Source organism: Calcarisporiella thermophila (genome assembly GCF_041956535.1).
Source record: "Calcarisporiella thermophila strain CBS 279.70 unplaced genomic scaffold VTP21scaffold_16, whole genome shotgun sequence".
NCBI lineage: Eukaryota > Fungi > Calcarisporiellomycota > Calcarisporiellomycetes > Calcarisporiellales > Calcarisporiellaceae > Calcarisporiella > Calcarisporiella thermophila.
In genome coordinates, this window is record NW_027192206.1 from 82,388 (window position 1) to 96,047 (window position 13,660).

At 45.8% G+C, this 13,660-nt stretch overlaps 5 protein-coding genes across 5 annotated transcripts; 3 read left to right on the forward strand and 2 right to left on the reverse strand.

Moving 5' to 3' along the window:
* Positions 1 to 292: 292 nt before the first annotated feature.
* Positions 293 to 3,223, reverse strand: VTP21DRAFT_2941 (uncharacterized protein; the record flags this gene model as incomplete). The annotated part of the gene is made up of 13 exons (XM_069393189.1): positions 293 to 472; positions 534 to 628; positions 699 to 880; positions 950 to 1,051; positions 1,112 to 1,239; positions 1,326 to 1,496; positions 1,566 to 1,728; positions 1,808 to 1,998; positions 2,074 to 2,277; positions 2,351 to 2,547; positions 2,625 to 2,823; positions 2,885 to 3,112; positions 3,203 to 3,223. The coding sequence occupies 13 exons, from the start codon at positions 3,221 to 3,223 to the stop codon at positions 293 to 295; spliced, it is 2,061 nt and encodes a 686-aa protein (XP_069249551.1).
* Positions 3,224 to 4,092: 869 nt separating this feature from the next.
* VTP21DRAFT_2942 (uncharacterized protein) lies at positions 4,093 to 5,490 on the reverse strand (the record flags this gene model as incomplete). Its single annotated transcript, XM_069393190.1, has 1 exon — positions 4,093 to 5,490. One exon carries the CDS (start codon positions 5,488 to 5,490, stop codon positions 4,093 to 4,095), a length of 1,398 nt encoding a protein of 465 aa, XP_069249552.1.
* Positions 5,491 to 5,742: 252 nt separating this feature from the next.
* VTP21DRAFT_2943 (uncharacterized protein) lies at positions 5,743 to 6,682 on the forward strand (the record flags this gene model as incomplete). Its single annotated transcript, XM_069393191.1, has 2 exons — positions 5,743 to 5,774; positions 5,842 to 6,682. 2 exons carry the CDS (start codon positions 5,743 to 5,745, stop codon positions 6,680 to 6,682), a joined length of 873 nt encoding a protein of 290 aa, XP_069249553.1.
* Positions 6,683 to 8,093: 1,411 nt separating this feature from the next.
* On the forward strand, positions 8,094 to 8,782 carry VTP21DRAFT_2944 (uncharacterized protein; the record flags this gene model as incomplete). Its single annotated transcript, XM_069393192.1, has 4 exons — positions 8,094 to 8,109; positions 8,225 to 8,364; positions 8,437 to 8,642; positions 8,722 to 8,782. The coding sequence occupies 4 exons, from the start codon at positions 8,094 to 8,096 to the stop codon at positions 8,780 to 8,782; spliced, it is 423 nt and encodes a 140-aa protein (XP_069249554.1).
* Positions 8,783 to 9,196: 414 nt separating this feature from the next.
* VTP21DRAFT_2945 (uncharacterized protein) lies at positions 9,197 to 10,875 on the forward strand (the record flags this gene model as incomplete). Its single annotated transcript, XM_069393193.1, has 4 exons — positions 9,197 to 9,361; positions 9,442 to 9,566; positions 9,641 to 10,278; positions 10,394 to 10,875. 4 exons carry the CDS (start codon positions 9,197 to 9,199, stop codon positions 10,873 to 10,875), a joined length of 1,410 nt encoding a protein of 469 aa, XP_069249555.1.
* Between the last annotated feature and the right edge of the window lie 2,785 nt (positions 10,876 to 13,660).

Below are 13,660 nucleotides of genomic sequence, written 5' to 3' on the forward strand. Positions count from 1 at the left end.
AAGAAGCTTCCTTGGTTTTAAAGGAACAACGAAAAAGGAAAAGGAACTAATTATGGTCAAAAAAGAAAATCAGCAAATAGATTAGTAGATTGACACAAAATACTACATAGGCGGTCTAAGAACAACCCGGTCAAATAATATATAAGCCATGGGGATCACAATATCAGTCTGATGGCCACTGCTGCCAAAAAAAAAAAAGAAAACAAGGCAACCAATTTCCTTGGGAGACTTTTTTTAATTGCAAAATATAACAATCTATATGTGTATATGAGAAAAGTAAAAGAGTTCATTTTCAGGAAGTAGCGTACTGTTCATCTAAGGTTTCAGCCTTAGTCACCGCCAATGCCTCAGTGCCCACTACTTCTTCCAGGCTACGGTGTCGCGAGAGCTCGTTGGCCACCCGCTCGTCCACCGGGATCATCGACTTGCGTCGAATTTGTGGCTCTAGTGTGGGATTCCCGTCGAAACGTTGCTAAAAGAAAATAACAGTCTGAGCAAGCTAGTCAGCTCGGGAGGAAAAATAGGGTAGATACCAGTTCACCCTGAAAATCCCCATGTTCCTTTAGTTTTTTTGAATGTTCTTCGTCCGTAGGCTTTTCCGGCTTCTCTGAGCCTGCTTCCTCATTCACTACACCCAAAAAAATTCCACACAAGTTAGGATTATTGTGATATCATGGAAACGTATCGCTGGCCCTTACTTAAACTACTCAAAGACGAGGATGAATTCATGTATTCATCCGCTCCCATATTCGACTCTGGTATCTTAGCGACCTCCACCGCGGAGCTGGGAGGAGACATGTCTTGTTGCATAGCATTTCGCAATGCATGTTGCTCCAACTTTTGCCATATTAACTCTCGTTCCTTTAGTTTTTGCTTCTCTCTGGAGGCGAGATGGGAATTCCTGTTTAATTCCGTTGCATCCGAACAAATATAGCATAGTGACACTTACTCGGCCTTGTTCTGCTTGAACTGATTTGTGCATTGATCGAAGAGCTGAGGATTAACATTCATAAAGAATTTGAGGGCATTGAAGATTAAATTATGGATATTGCTGCCATAACATAAATGATGAGTTTAGGTTTCATCACGATTCCATTCATGAGTGCCATACCGATTCCAATGGCCCTTCGAATTCTGATATAGCGCGGGAAATACAATCGGCATTATAACCTCCACATTGTCCGTCATGAGCTTGGCAATGTAGTCGTTGCTCCAAAATAACAGTGCCCTTTCAGCCACCTGTAGCGGAGAAGTAAAGGCGGGTAAGTATCCAGGTTAGATTGCCAATGGATTTTCATGCCTATATTATTTTTTCCAATGTTTACCTGAAAATGAGGTCGATTGATGCATTGTGCAATCTGCTGAAAGAGGGGCACTTGAATATTCAGGAATTCGTGCGGGTCGATGGCATCGAGGATTTCCTCAATCTCGTGCAAAAACATCACCTCTTTTGAACTATTAGTCTTGGGCCAAAAACGAAGCAAGCCATGAATAACCTTTTAAAGGAGAGCAGTGTTAAATATCTCGTTAGTTGTGTAGGGAAGATCATAGGTATAAAGTTATACCTCTTGGGTAAGTGAAGGATCCTTCTCCAGGAATTGTACAATACAATAGGCAAGCTGTGGATGATAAAGGGCGAGTGACTTCGACTTGTGTAATGGAATGAGTGTGCGGGCCAGAAAAACTTTGTGCTCTTCTCGTAGAGGCAGAGCAAACCCGTTAATGATACTATACAATAAAATATAGCCGAAAAGGAGGCCCAAGTTAATAAAGAGAGGGCTAGCAGCAGAATTGAGAGACGCATCACCTTCCCAAAATTTCCAGCAACTCTGCAATGCCATTATGCCTTTCAGTCTCATAGATAAACTGAAAAAATATGTTGTTGATCCACTTTCGTATGAAAGCCCGATGGTTAAGGAATTTGCCGTAGATTCGATGGAGGGTGGTTTTCAAAAAGTCTCGCTCACGTGGATCCTCACTATCAAATAGATCAAGGAGCTTGAAAGGGGAAGAGGAGAGGTTACAGGCTTGGAATATTGGAGCTATATGCATGGCAAAGAGGCCAATGCGTACCTGGATAATAAACCGTTGATCAATATATTTTTTGCCTATGGAAGTATTGAATTCGGGAGACTCGACAAATCGCAAGAATATTTCGTATACAATCTGCAGGTGAGGCCATGCGAGATCGAGCACCGGCTCGTCCTCCTCGGGATCGAAGGCGTCTCCAACCGGGTTGGTTTGCGGAGGTATTGTGCGGAAAAGATTAGAGGAAAACTAGAGGGTGCCCAATATAACCGACATAAGTAAATTGAACCAATTCAACGAAGGTTTGGATAAATAGGGCTACCATGGACACAATCCCGGAATAAACAGGCTCGGTAAGCACGTTTCTGTTCAAGCTGATGTACTCTAGAATTTCTGTTAGCGTATGTCGCTTAATCTCCTTGCCCTCAAGGTCGGCAGATGCATCATTGAAATCGAACACCACGGAGCATTGACGAAGTTTTCTTAGCAACAGCTCTTGCCGTGCACTCTGGTTCACCTCTATCAGTATTAAGCAGAGGGAAAGTGATTCATATTAGAATGCGGCAATTCACGCGAAATTCTGGGCCAATCACTACCGTAGAATCCTGCCAGTTTCTCTAGCTTTACGGGCTCACTCTCAGTCGTGTGGAAGCGTGAGGAGCGTTGCCGCCGAGGAGGTTTGACAAATGCTAAGGTGTCCTTGGGTGCACTGCGCATTCGACCGAGCGGCCCGTTTTTGGATAACTCCCTATCCCCCTGTTTCGCGTTTGGATTAGGCGCATCGCTAGTGTATGTCTGAGTGGTCGGGCCGTTCAGTATTATATTCCAATGAAAGGTTTAAAAACAGGTCATTTACGCTATTTAATCCACTGCTATTCACTACGATTACGGGGGTTGAAGACCCCTTCGCCGATTTTGATGAAGAGGAAGAGGACCATGAGTTAGAGCGTCGCGGGGCTTGTTGTTTTTGGCTTCCTCCGCTCGCCCCACCACCACGCTTATGCCCGTTGCCATTCTTGGAGTTGGATCCCTGCAGCTTTTGCCCATGTTTCTGCTGGTCGTTGTTACCTTTATTTCTTGAGAGCTGTTAGCAAAGAGTTAAGGATGGACATTCGAAACATATAGAGAGAATCAGAAGTCTTATAAGATAAAGACTGTAAAATAAAAAGGATACGACTCCTTTGAGCCCTTTCATTGTAAGAGATGTCTAGTTCTAAAGCGTGTCGTCGATCTAAGCCGAATCACAAGGTTATTTCGCTAATTCGCGGGAAAAATCAGATGATGATAGGCTTGCTACCTCAGTAAGAAATAAATATATGCGCTTAATTCCGTCAAAAACAGAGTATAGAATAGGGTAGACCAGATCTAGCGATCAAAATCTTTTCCTCTCTTTCCTTCTTTAAGTTAACCGTTTCAATTCTGTCCTCTTCGTTACACAGCCCAGGATATTCTACTGTGGAAAATGGGATATACTTGAGAATTGCCAAATGCAGTCACAAATGTTTGATCGAACAAACTCCCTTTGGTTAGCGTCTATATATTTAGAGAAGGGATGGCAGGCGCCGTTTTGATTTTCCACCCCACCTAGGCCTTCGGCATTATTCTCTTGCCAGATATGTGTCTTCAATTTTGCTTTTCCCCCCAGTTATCTGGCACGGAAGTCCTTCACCACAAACCTGAATTTCAGGGAGCTCGAGCACAGTGTGACAACCTATTTCTTCTATGGATTTTATTTGTTTAAACAAAATCCAACTCTATGTCGATGCCTTTCTATTAAGCGAAATACCATTCAGCTAGATAAAACTTTCTATCTCTCCTTCAGAGCCTAAACAAATCTCCACGTTACATAAGTTTCCGGCGATTTTATTAACAAAGAAATTAGTCTACACAGTACAAGGATTAAAAAATGGTGGTCAACGATAAAAAATGGCTAGTGTGTATTGACAATGGAGAGGTGGGGCGATTCCTTATTTAAAGTGAGGATAATCGACTCTGGATCCATCAAGTTTGGGTGATTCACTTGGATCCATTCTGCGAGAGTAGGATGCAGGGACGTACTCAACCCTAGGTTTTCTTTCGTTTGATGAACCCTGCCCCAAGCACGTTAACAGCCACAGGCTCCATTTTTCTTTTCTCACTCTCCTTATAGGCCGCTTTAACATCCTGCTCCTGGGCCGTGTTTGAGCCTTCCACGCGTATTATTGCTGGAGTTGGCAACCCCAGTTTCTGCGATATTCTGTACCAACGCTTTGTCGATGCTATAGAGTGCTCTTGTGAGGAAAAGTCGAGGGAAAGAAAGTCGTTGACGACTCGTGTGAACACCTCAGCCGATAGCTCGCCATTAACGTGTTCAGTTGTGGATAGCGTGGAATTCCCTTCCTTTGAAGCAGCCTCGTCCGCTCTTTCTCCTAGCGCTGTTTCATGCCCAAGTTCTACTACATAAAACCCGGTTACTCGCCCTGCACCGCATTCCTCACCTACACTGAGCACTTCCCAGAACTCCTCAACACTGCCTCCTTTTCGGTTTTCATTTCCCTCCTCGTTTTCGTCCATTGCATTGTAATTCTGGAGTATCCGCGCTTTAGGATCGTCCTCGAACCGAGGAATAGCCACGTGTGCGCGAGCCAATTTGGGGTAGGGATAGCCATACGTCCACACAAACGGCTGCTTATCTGCCTCGTTGGTTGCAGTTGCAAGGGTATAACGGAGGATTGCTTGCGCCTCAAGCTGGGAAAACGAACCAGGAATAAACCACCAGCCTCTGGCTTTCACTCCACTCAGATGCATCCCCTCAGTACCGCTCTTTGTTTCGTTGCCACTGGGTATTATTCCAGCTAACACGTCAAGCCACCAGATGGCGAGACGCCGATCTCCGGCAACACGCTTCATTGGGTTCTCCCCACTTCCTGCGAAGAGGTACTGCCTCTGCGCCCTTGCAAACACGTGCACTTTTGTGGAAGAATAAGCTTTGCAAGTGGAGGTAAGAGAACGCAAATACGCAACGACTAGAGCCTTGGTTGGAGAAATGGATGAGCGGTATGGGTAGTTACCAGAGGAGTCCACTTTGGAGATGTATATGATACGGCTTGGCAAGCTTTTTCCGTCTTCGTTGAACACATATTCGTATACATTAAGAGCGCTAATTAACACCTCTTCATCTTGCTTGGTACGTTCGATAATTTTCTCGCTTTCTTCTCCGAATTTCTTTAAATTGCTCCCTTCATTTTCTCCCTTTTCGCCCTGATTCTTATTATTTGAAGGGGATCGCCAACCGAGAATGAATAAGCTCTCGCGACATCGCCATGTATTTTCTTTATCTTCGATAGCCGTTTTGTCAGAGGAATAGAGAGGGCGGGTTGGAGTAGAGCGTGTACAAGCGGTGTGGAGAACAAAAGTATCGGCGCGTGGAAGCTTGGACAGCTGTGAATGGAGATGAGTCTCCACCCATTTCGCCATCGACATGCTTGAAATATTAAGGATCGAACGCGTTAGCACAAAGTTAAAGTCACCTCTACGCGCAATTAGTGTTTAGTAGTCAATTGTGACTATCCAACCATAATTTGTTGAGGGTGGCTATAGAATTTTCTAAAGATTCTATTTCCACCCAGCCAAGCTCATAAATTGGCCCATTTTCTCCACCTTTGTAGCCTTTGTACACTTCTCTTCATTTTCATTTTTTCTTTTCGAATCACTCACATACAATCCAAATTATAAATGACTGAACAACGCCCTCTCCCTCCAGGATGGTAAATTACTTTTCAAATTTTCTTGATTTTCAATTCATGACTAATCCCGGCCCGCTCTCTCCACCAGGATTGAGCAATGGGACCAGGCATCTCAGCGCCCCTACTACGTCGACACAACTCGAAATCCTCCCTACATCACCTGGGATGATCCACGCCAAACCCCAACTACATCCTCCCCCTATCCCGCCCCCGCCCATGGCATGCCCTCTCCCATGAGCATGCCTGGCACCAATTCTCCCTCGACGAACGTAGCAATGCCCGCGGGACCGGGCGCCGGAGGATTCTCCATGCCGGGTGGAAATCAATCTACTTCTGGTCCTGGTGGATTCATGATGCCTGGAAATAATGCAGGTGGAATGCCAACCCCCGACACAAAAGGTGCCTTCCCGGAGCCGCAAGCATATCCCCCGCAATCATCTCCCTATCCGCCAGCTGGGAGTCCCTACCCCCAGCAGGGCGGCCAGTCAAGCCCATATGGCCAGCCCCTACCCCCACAAGGCGGAGCAGCTCCCTATCCTGGGCAGCCACACCCTGGTGGTGCGGGTGAATCCTCTTCCTACGGCGGAGCCCAAGTTCCAGGCCAAGTTCCGGGCCAAGGACAGGAGCAGCAAGAGAAGGGCCTAATGGGCAACCTTGTTGGTGCAGGAGTGGGTATGGCTGCGGCCCATTATTTCACGAAACCGAAACCCAACCAGCAGCAGTATTATCCTGCGCAAGGAGGGAGCGGCGGCTACTATCCACCCCCTCAGCAGCAAGGCGGTGTAAGCGGTATGGGCAAGTTTGGTGCGTTGGCCGCGGGTGGTATTGGTGGAGCATTGCTTGCGTCTGCAGCTGGCAAGATTTTCGGTGGCGGTCATGGACATCACCATCACCACTATGGACATAAGCACAAGGGCTTCTTCAAATAAACTGGCTAGAGTTTCTGAATAATATAATATTAGTCGAGGTATGCTTTTGTCCTCTGCAACTTATGCTCCAGATCTCGTAATTTGTTATCTTTTTCGTTTCCGTTGTTTTCTTTTCTTGATTTGTATTTGGCATCATACTAAACATTAACTGCTGTCACCCCGCCGAAACCTTGGGCAAATTCTGAGCTTCATGCCATCCCACTCTACACCACTACAATAAATTGCAAAACGTCCTATCCTCCTTGAAGTTGGAGTTTGGTCAAATATAGCATCCGGTCCAGGCAAAAAGATCCTCCTTTATTATCTACATTGGATTGTAATGGGGAGGTTTCTAGTGCTATAGGCCCCCTCTTCTTGACCAAAGAATCCCGGATCATATCCGTAGCCTGAGGTGTCTATAAAATACTTTTTGTATATTATGTAGGAGAATGAGAGTGATAAGACTAAGAGAATTAGGCCAACAAGGTCTAATAGTCATGACCTAGGGTTGAGAGTTCTGTTTCAAAGCCAGCACGATTCTTTGGCCCTTGCAGGTTTCCAAGTCTTGCCTGGTTGCATATTTTCATGTTCCCAAACAGGGGGCAGAGTGAGACGAGAGGTACAGCAGTAATGAGCAATCAATAAAGAAAACGGGCGTGCAAAAATACAAGTTCGATATGCACCAGATAGCGAGCCCGAGAGCTATACTAAGACCGCTTTCCCTACTGCCGCTACTGGGCTTCCCCTTCTTCCCTAAACGTGCGTTCAATACAGGGTTTTGGTGACTGCTTGAATTCGTGTCGATTTACTTGGCACAAAGCCATATTGAGAAGAAGAAGTGGGTTTTTCCCATTACTCAATCCCAACTCTGCCAGTCGCTATAGAATCGAGAATTCCAGAGTTTGTCGAATGGGCATAGAGCAATGCATTGAATGCTGCAAAAGTAAAAATAACATAAGGACTCTCAAATGGAAAAATAAGTGAAGAAAATAAGAGGGCAGCATTGGGTCCTCTTATCCCTAACTCTGGCTCTTTTATCTCAATCAGGCGGTCATATTGATAGCGGGGTGGCAATGGGCCCCTATAAGAGTGGGAAGAGAAAATTGTCGTATTCCTATAACATGGAAAAATACACGGCTCTGGACGCTATAGGAGAGGAAGAAGGCTGCTGTAGAAAGAGGAAGTAGCCCGTGTTCAGAGAGACGAGGAGGGGCCCACTTTATTCTCTTGTTGTATTTTTAGGACTCGCCTATCGTAGTAATCCATTTCAGTGGCCTATTTACTACAAATTCAGGGGTTGGATTTGACACTCTAAAATTTGCTCAACCTAAAGTGAAAAAAGAAACTTGATTTATCATCTTTTCACTTTTTTTCTCTTTCATCGACACACTTCTTCATCAATCCTCCTCGAAGTTGTTCTAGAATCAGGCCGATGGCGAATGCAAAAGGTAATGCATCAGACATGTTGTTTTTTCTGGATGCGTATTCACGAATGTTTCCTCGAACTCCATGATCTATTATTTTTTTCCCCTTCAAATCCTATCATTAATCACCTCGATGTAGTTCCCCGCAACTTCCGACTTCTAGAGGAACTAGAAAAGGGCGAAAAGGGTCTTGGAGACAGAACATGTAGCTATGGCCTTGCAGATGGAGATGATATTATGATGACGAATTGGAACGGAACGATTCTAGGCCCTTCCCATGTTTGTACACCTCCTACCCTCTCCCATAGCCCTCTGATCTCACATCCTCCATGCATTCCTTTGCTTGACTAGACTGTTCACGAAAATCGCATCTATAGCCTTCGCCTCCATTGTGACGAGAATTACCCTGATTCTCCTCCGCAGGTCTTTTTCGTGTCGCGTATCAATCTGCCATGTGTCAACCAACAGACAGGCCGTGTGGAACCTTCTCGACTGGGGTGTCTTAACTCATGGAGACGGTCGTATTCGATGGAGACGGTCTTGACCGAGCTGCGAAGGTAAAATACAAACCATTGTAGAATAAAAGGATCTCGCAATAGTTGTCTATATTCTGATGACCCTTCCTGCCTATTCCAGGGAAATGGCGAACCCTCACAACAGGAAGCTGCCGCAGCCCCCCGAAGGCTCCACCTTTTAAATCTCCCCCTCCCCCCTTGTTTTTCCACGGCTTTTTATGTGTATATTCCCCCTCTTTTTTCTACACTCTTTTATTTTCTCGGTTGGATTTTTTTTTAATATTTTGAGGTGACGGATGAACTTTTAACATTCCCCAACGGTCAATAGGATTTCTTTTTTTTTTCATAATTGACATTATGAAATGAAGAATACTGCAAGTGGCCAATTTTATTCGGCTCATGGTGCAAAGCACTCTTTCTTCACGCTCTGTATGACTGTTGAGTGGCTAAGCTAACGAAAGTTAGAATTTATGTTTTTCATATTCAGACCTCGAAACGCAGACCTTTGAATGGGACTCTTTGCATATGATTTGTTTAGAATATAATCTTCTTAATGCCTGTATGATCTAATAATACATAAATCCAGTGTATAAGTAATGACACATCACCAGAAACAAACCAAACCCTCAGACATCCCCATAGATGCCGGAACGCAACCAGATGAGTATTATGACAAAGTGCTCTTTTGGCCGCGGGCTTGGGCTCGGAGATGCCTCGTCCCGCTGGTAAGAGCCGAAACCGATATACTTGCTCGTTTTCAGGTATGATAGTGATGGGACCCTTTGCTTCTATTGCAGGAATGGATCTAAATGGAATTGTGCGTTGTTTCGATGAAACATAGAGAGCAGTGCGGTATCCGGTGTTAGATGATTTTTTCATGTGGACTGCAAACCTGGGAACGCATACATTTTTCATGGTGATGCTACCGCTCCTCTTCTGGTTTGGGTACTCTGAGTATGGGCGAGGGTAAGTTGGCTGATGTGCTGGCTCTAGCCACTCTTGACGGTGAATTAATCCTTCTGCCTGTGGCCCTAACTTAGGCTTGTGATGCTCAGTGGGTGTGGGGTCATACTAAGCTCTCTTCTCAAGGATTTTCTCTGCCTCCCGCGTCCGTTTGCTCCCCCCCTGATTCGTCTCTCCCTCTCTAGCTCCACCAGCGCCGAGTATGGATTCCCGTCGACCCACTCCACCAATTCAGTCTCCATCTCGCTGTTTTTCCTCTCGCATCTCCTTAGCGCTACTTCCTCACCCTCGCCTTTTCTGGTTGCTCTCATCGCATTCTACTGCTTTAGTGTGGTTTTTGGGCGGCTCTACTGCGGGATGCACAGCCTGACGGACGTCATTGGCGGAATCACCATTGGCGCCGGACTCTGGGCTCTGCAGTTGAAATTCCATCTCATCATCGAGAATTTCCTCTTCGAGAGTGGGTGGGGCATATGGGCCCCGCTCTTCTTTGTTGCCGCAGGTCTTCTGCTTGTGTGGGTGCACCCGGATCCCGTCGACCGGTGTCCCTGCTTTGAGGATAGCGTCTGCTTTACGTCTGTGATATTCGGTGTGCTCGGTGGCAGCTGGTATTTTGCTAAAACACCTTATGCTTGGTCGACTCCAACGGTGGCCACGGTCCCATATGATGTCGGAGCCATTGGTGTTGCCGGCTCGGTGATGCGCATCGTTTTTGGTAGGTGTTCTCTCTCTATGAAGGTTTTTCCGCCTCTCCCTCCCCCCCCCCCCCACCGCACCCCTCTTACCCAGATGATATGGAATTAATTCGGTGAAAAACATCTCTACTCTAGGCATTATTGTCCTCTTTATCTGGCGCCTTGTTGCCAAAAAGGCTTGCTATTTCTTGCTCCCTCCCATCTATCGCTCGCTCAACCTTCCTCACCGCAATTTTGAGGTCGCCGCAAAGGACTACCGCTCGCTGCACGACGAGCCCATCGGACGCGTGCCATCCGTCATTCACCTCCCAGAGCTGAACCCAGATGCACCTGCCGACGAACGCGATTTCCGTAAGCGAAGGCAATCGCACTCGGAAAAACACATCCTTGCCGCTGCTAAACCCAACGGGTTCACAGACTCCGTTAAGGGCAAGCCAGTGACGGCGAACGGCGAGGACAAACGCATTGGTGAAGATATACCCTTGAGATACGATGTTGACATTGTGACCAAGCTCATAGTTTACGCCGGGATCGGTTGGCATGCCGTGTGCACTATTCCTGTCCTCTTCGAGTTGATTCCCGGCTTAAGTGTTAGAATTTCCATGGGATTTGCTTGAGTTTATCTATAATTTATACACTTATCTATTTGGTTTATTAAAACAAGAAAAAGAGGAAAAAAAAGTAAACACCATCCAAAATCACAACAATGGTCTGCTGCGAATTTATTTTTGATGTCTATTTCACCACGTAGCTCTTTTCTTTTCTCTCTCTCTCTTTTTTGGAATTTTATGCTAGGGGGTGGCAGTGGGGGGGGTAGGAGATGGTAATAGACGCATAGTTATGGATGCCCACTAGATAAGGTAAGAAGAGGCGAAGAAAAGAGAATATAACATACAAGAAATTGAATAGCATAACATAATGGAGCAAGCGAGGAGAAAGTAAAAAAGCGTACACATTAAAAAAAGAAAATGAAAAAAAGAGACAAGTTTTGATGAAGATGGACTCACAATGTTTGAAATACAAAAAAAAGTTATCATAAAAAGCACACACACAGACAAACAAAATGCATTTTCTTAGATATATTATATCGTCCAGCGTTTTAATAGGGGCGTGGTAAGTCACTTGGCGGCTTTGGAGCACAGAGGTGCCGTTAATGGCCCCGGGGTCAGGCCTTTCGGCACAACAGTAAGTGGTGGGTGGGTGGCCACTGGTCAGGATGAAGGCCATAGCGTGGACAACTAGGCTTGTGGTTTGGAAGCCTACGCACAAATAAGTAAAGACAAAAAATAAAACGGTCAGAAAAAGTAGCGCGCTCGTCTTAGTTGACCGCCCTAGCTATGTTTGGCGAGGGGGAGGAGAGAAATGGGATGAAACGGAAAAGTACCATTCCTGACAAAGCTCACAAGACACCTTCCAACCGCAGGTGGAGGGGTGAGACCGAATACACTTGCTGGTCATGGTGGGAGAGGTAGGCGTGTGTTGGGAAGAGCGAATGGGAATCGAGAAGAGGAGGAGAAGGGGAGAGAACAGGAGACGGTGTGGACTAGAGAGTTGCTTGAGTTCTTATCGGGTCCAGCAGGAAATTGGGGGGAAGAGAGACGTGCGAGAAGGTGATGAAAAATGATGGAAATGCAAATGTGGTTTCTCCTCTCTCTTTGGTCCAAGGAGCTCACTTTAAATAAATTTTCTGGTTCTCACCACTCCAACACCTTTAGCCATAGATGGAAAAGTATGGCTATTCGAATTTTACTTCTTGTTGGCGATGATGTCAGACGAGTCAGGTGACGGGACTGGATTTGTTAAACTAGAGTTTTTCATCTATTGCAGCCGCTACCAAGAATCTGGAAGGTTCCCACCCTCTCTCCCTATGCAGTACGACCCTTATCTAGAGTGAATCTGGCATTTAGCACCTCTTACAAGTATGCACTTGTGTGATATCATCGCAAGACCTGTTTGACCCGCGTTCAGTTTCTTTTCCAATTCACCTCCAATATCCCCCTCCCCTTACCCAAATAATTCCCACATTCCACTCCCCTTTGCACACCTTATATCGATTTTATGCATCGCGTTGCTGCGAGAAAGTGGTTCTGGTCATATGATACAGGAGAGATCACTGATAACCTTGTTTTGGGCAGTATGAATATACGCGACTCGCCTGCCTGCTTATTTTTATCCAGGTCGGCTAGCCGGAGGCATTTCACAGAGAGCCGCGTGTCAGTGGAAATCAACCCCTCGCCGCATGCATGGAGGCAAGCCGGCCTTGATCTTTTCGATCTTGACGCCCTTTACAAGTCATTGAACTCCGGACGGCCATGACGACCACTTCCGATCCAGCTGTCCGATCCTCCTTCCCCCTAACCCCCCCTTGTATCTTCAATTATCTCATAGTACAGAATTGAATGGGAAACCGCGAACTAATTTCCCCCCGTCATTTCTATCTGGATTAGTTCATGATCAACCAGTGATGAGCTTTTTATTAGATGCATGGGCAGCAAGAATGCATTTTACGTTTCCAGGGGATAACAAAAGAGGAAGAAACTTTAGAGTTTCCGGATCAGGTGTGAGGCCGGCCCTCTGAGAGCAGCTGCGTGCCCACCCTACACAAAGAGGGAGGAGAGAAAAAAAGCAGCCCCTAGGCAAAATATGAACAAGATTTGTTTTTGTTTTCTCTTGTTGGTGTTTGTTTTTGTTTTCGTTCTCCACTGCCTTTACTATTTATTTCATTTATTACTAGGGCTGCTTTTTGATCTGTTGTCGATTGCTTGGCCTATTCAGCCCCCACTTGTTTGTGCCCTCAAATAATAACATCTCTACGAGGATAGTGCCAGGGCATGACGACATTGGCCTGAGCGACAGGTCCCAGCGTTGGAGAGACGGCGAAAGAGTAGAACTAGGAAGCAGTGTCGCACTGGAAAATAAAGGCTGGAAATGGCGAAGATGGAGGGGGGAAACATTTTAGGCCCCATTATTAGCATATTTCCTTATTCGACCTAAGGCTAAAATGCTCAATTTAAGCTTTATCATGAATAATGAATCCAAGCCATTCGATGTTTATTGAAATCTAGGCAGCCCAAATAACTCATAGGGCGGAGACTTGAATCTCTCAATGGAAGGATTGGCCTGACCTTCAAACCCATCAGACTCAGGTAGACGTCACGGCTCTTTAGACAAGGGCCACTCCTATATGGTTAGGCCGCCTTCCCCATTAATTTGTGCAGAATGTACTTTGGGTTTGTTAGATTAGTCACCCAGAACCCACCATCGGTTTGACAGCCTTGCCTTACTGTAATTGTACCTTGTTGAGGCCTTCTTCAACTTGACCTGGTTTTGCCCTCTCAAATGAAGAAAAGGTTATATTAGGTGTGGTCTAAATGGAAATTCTTGTGAGAAATTGTCTGGTGA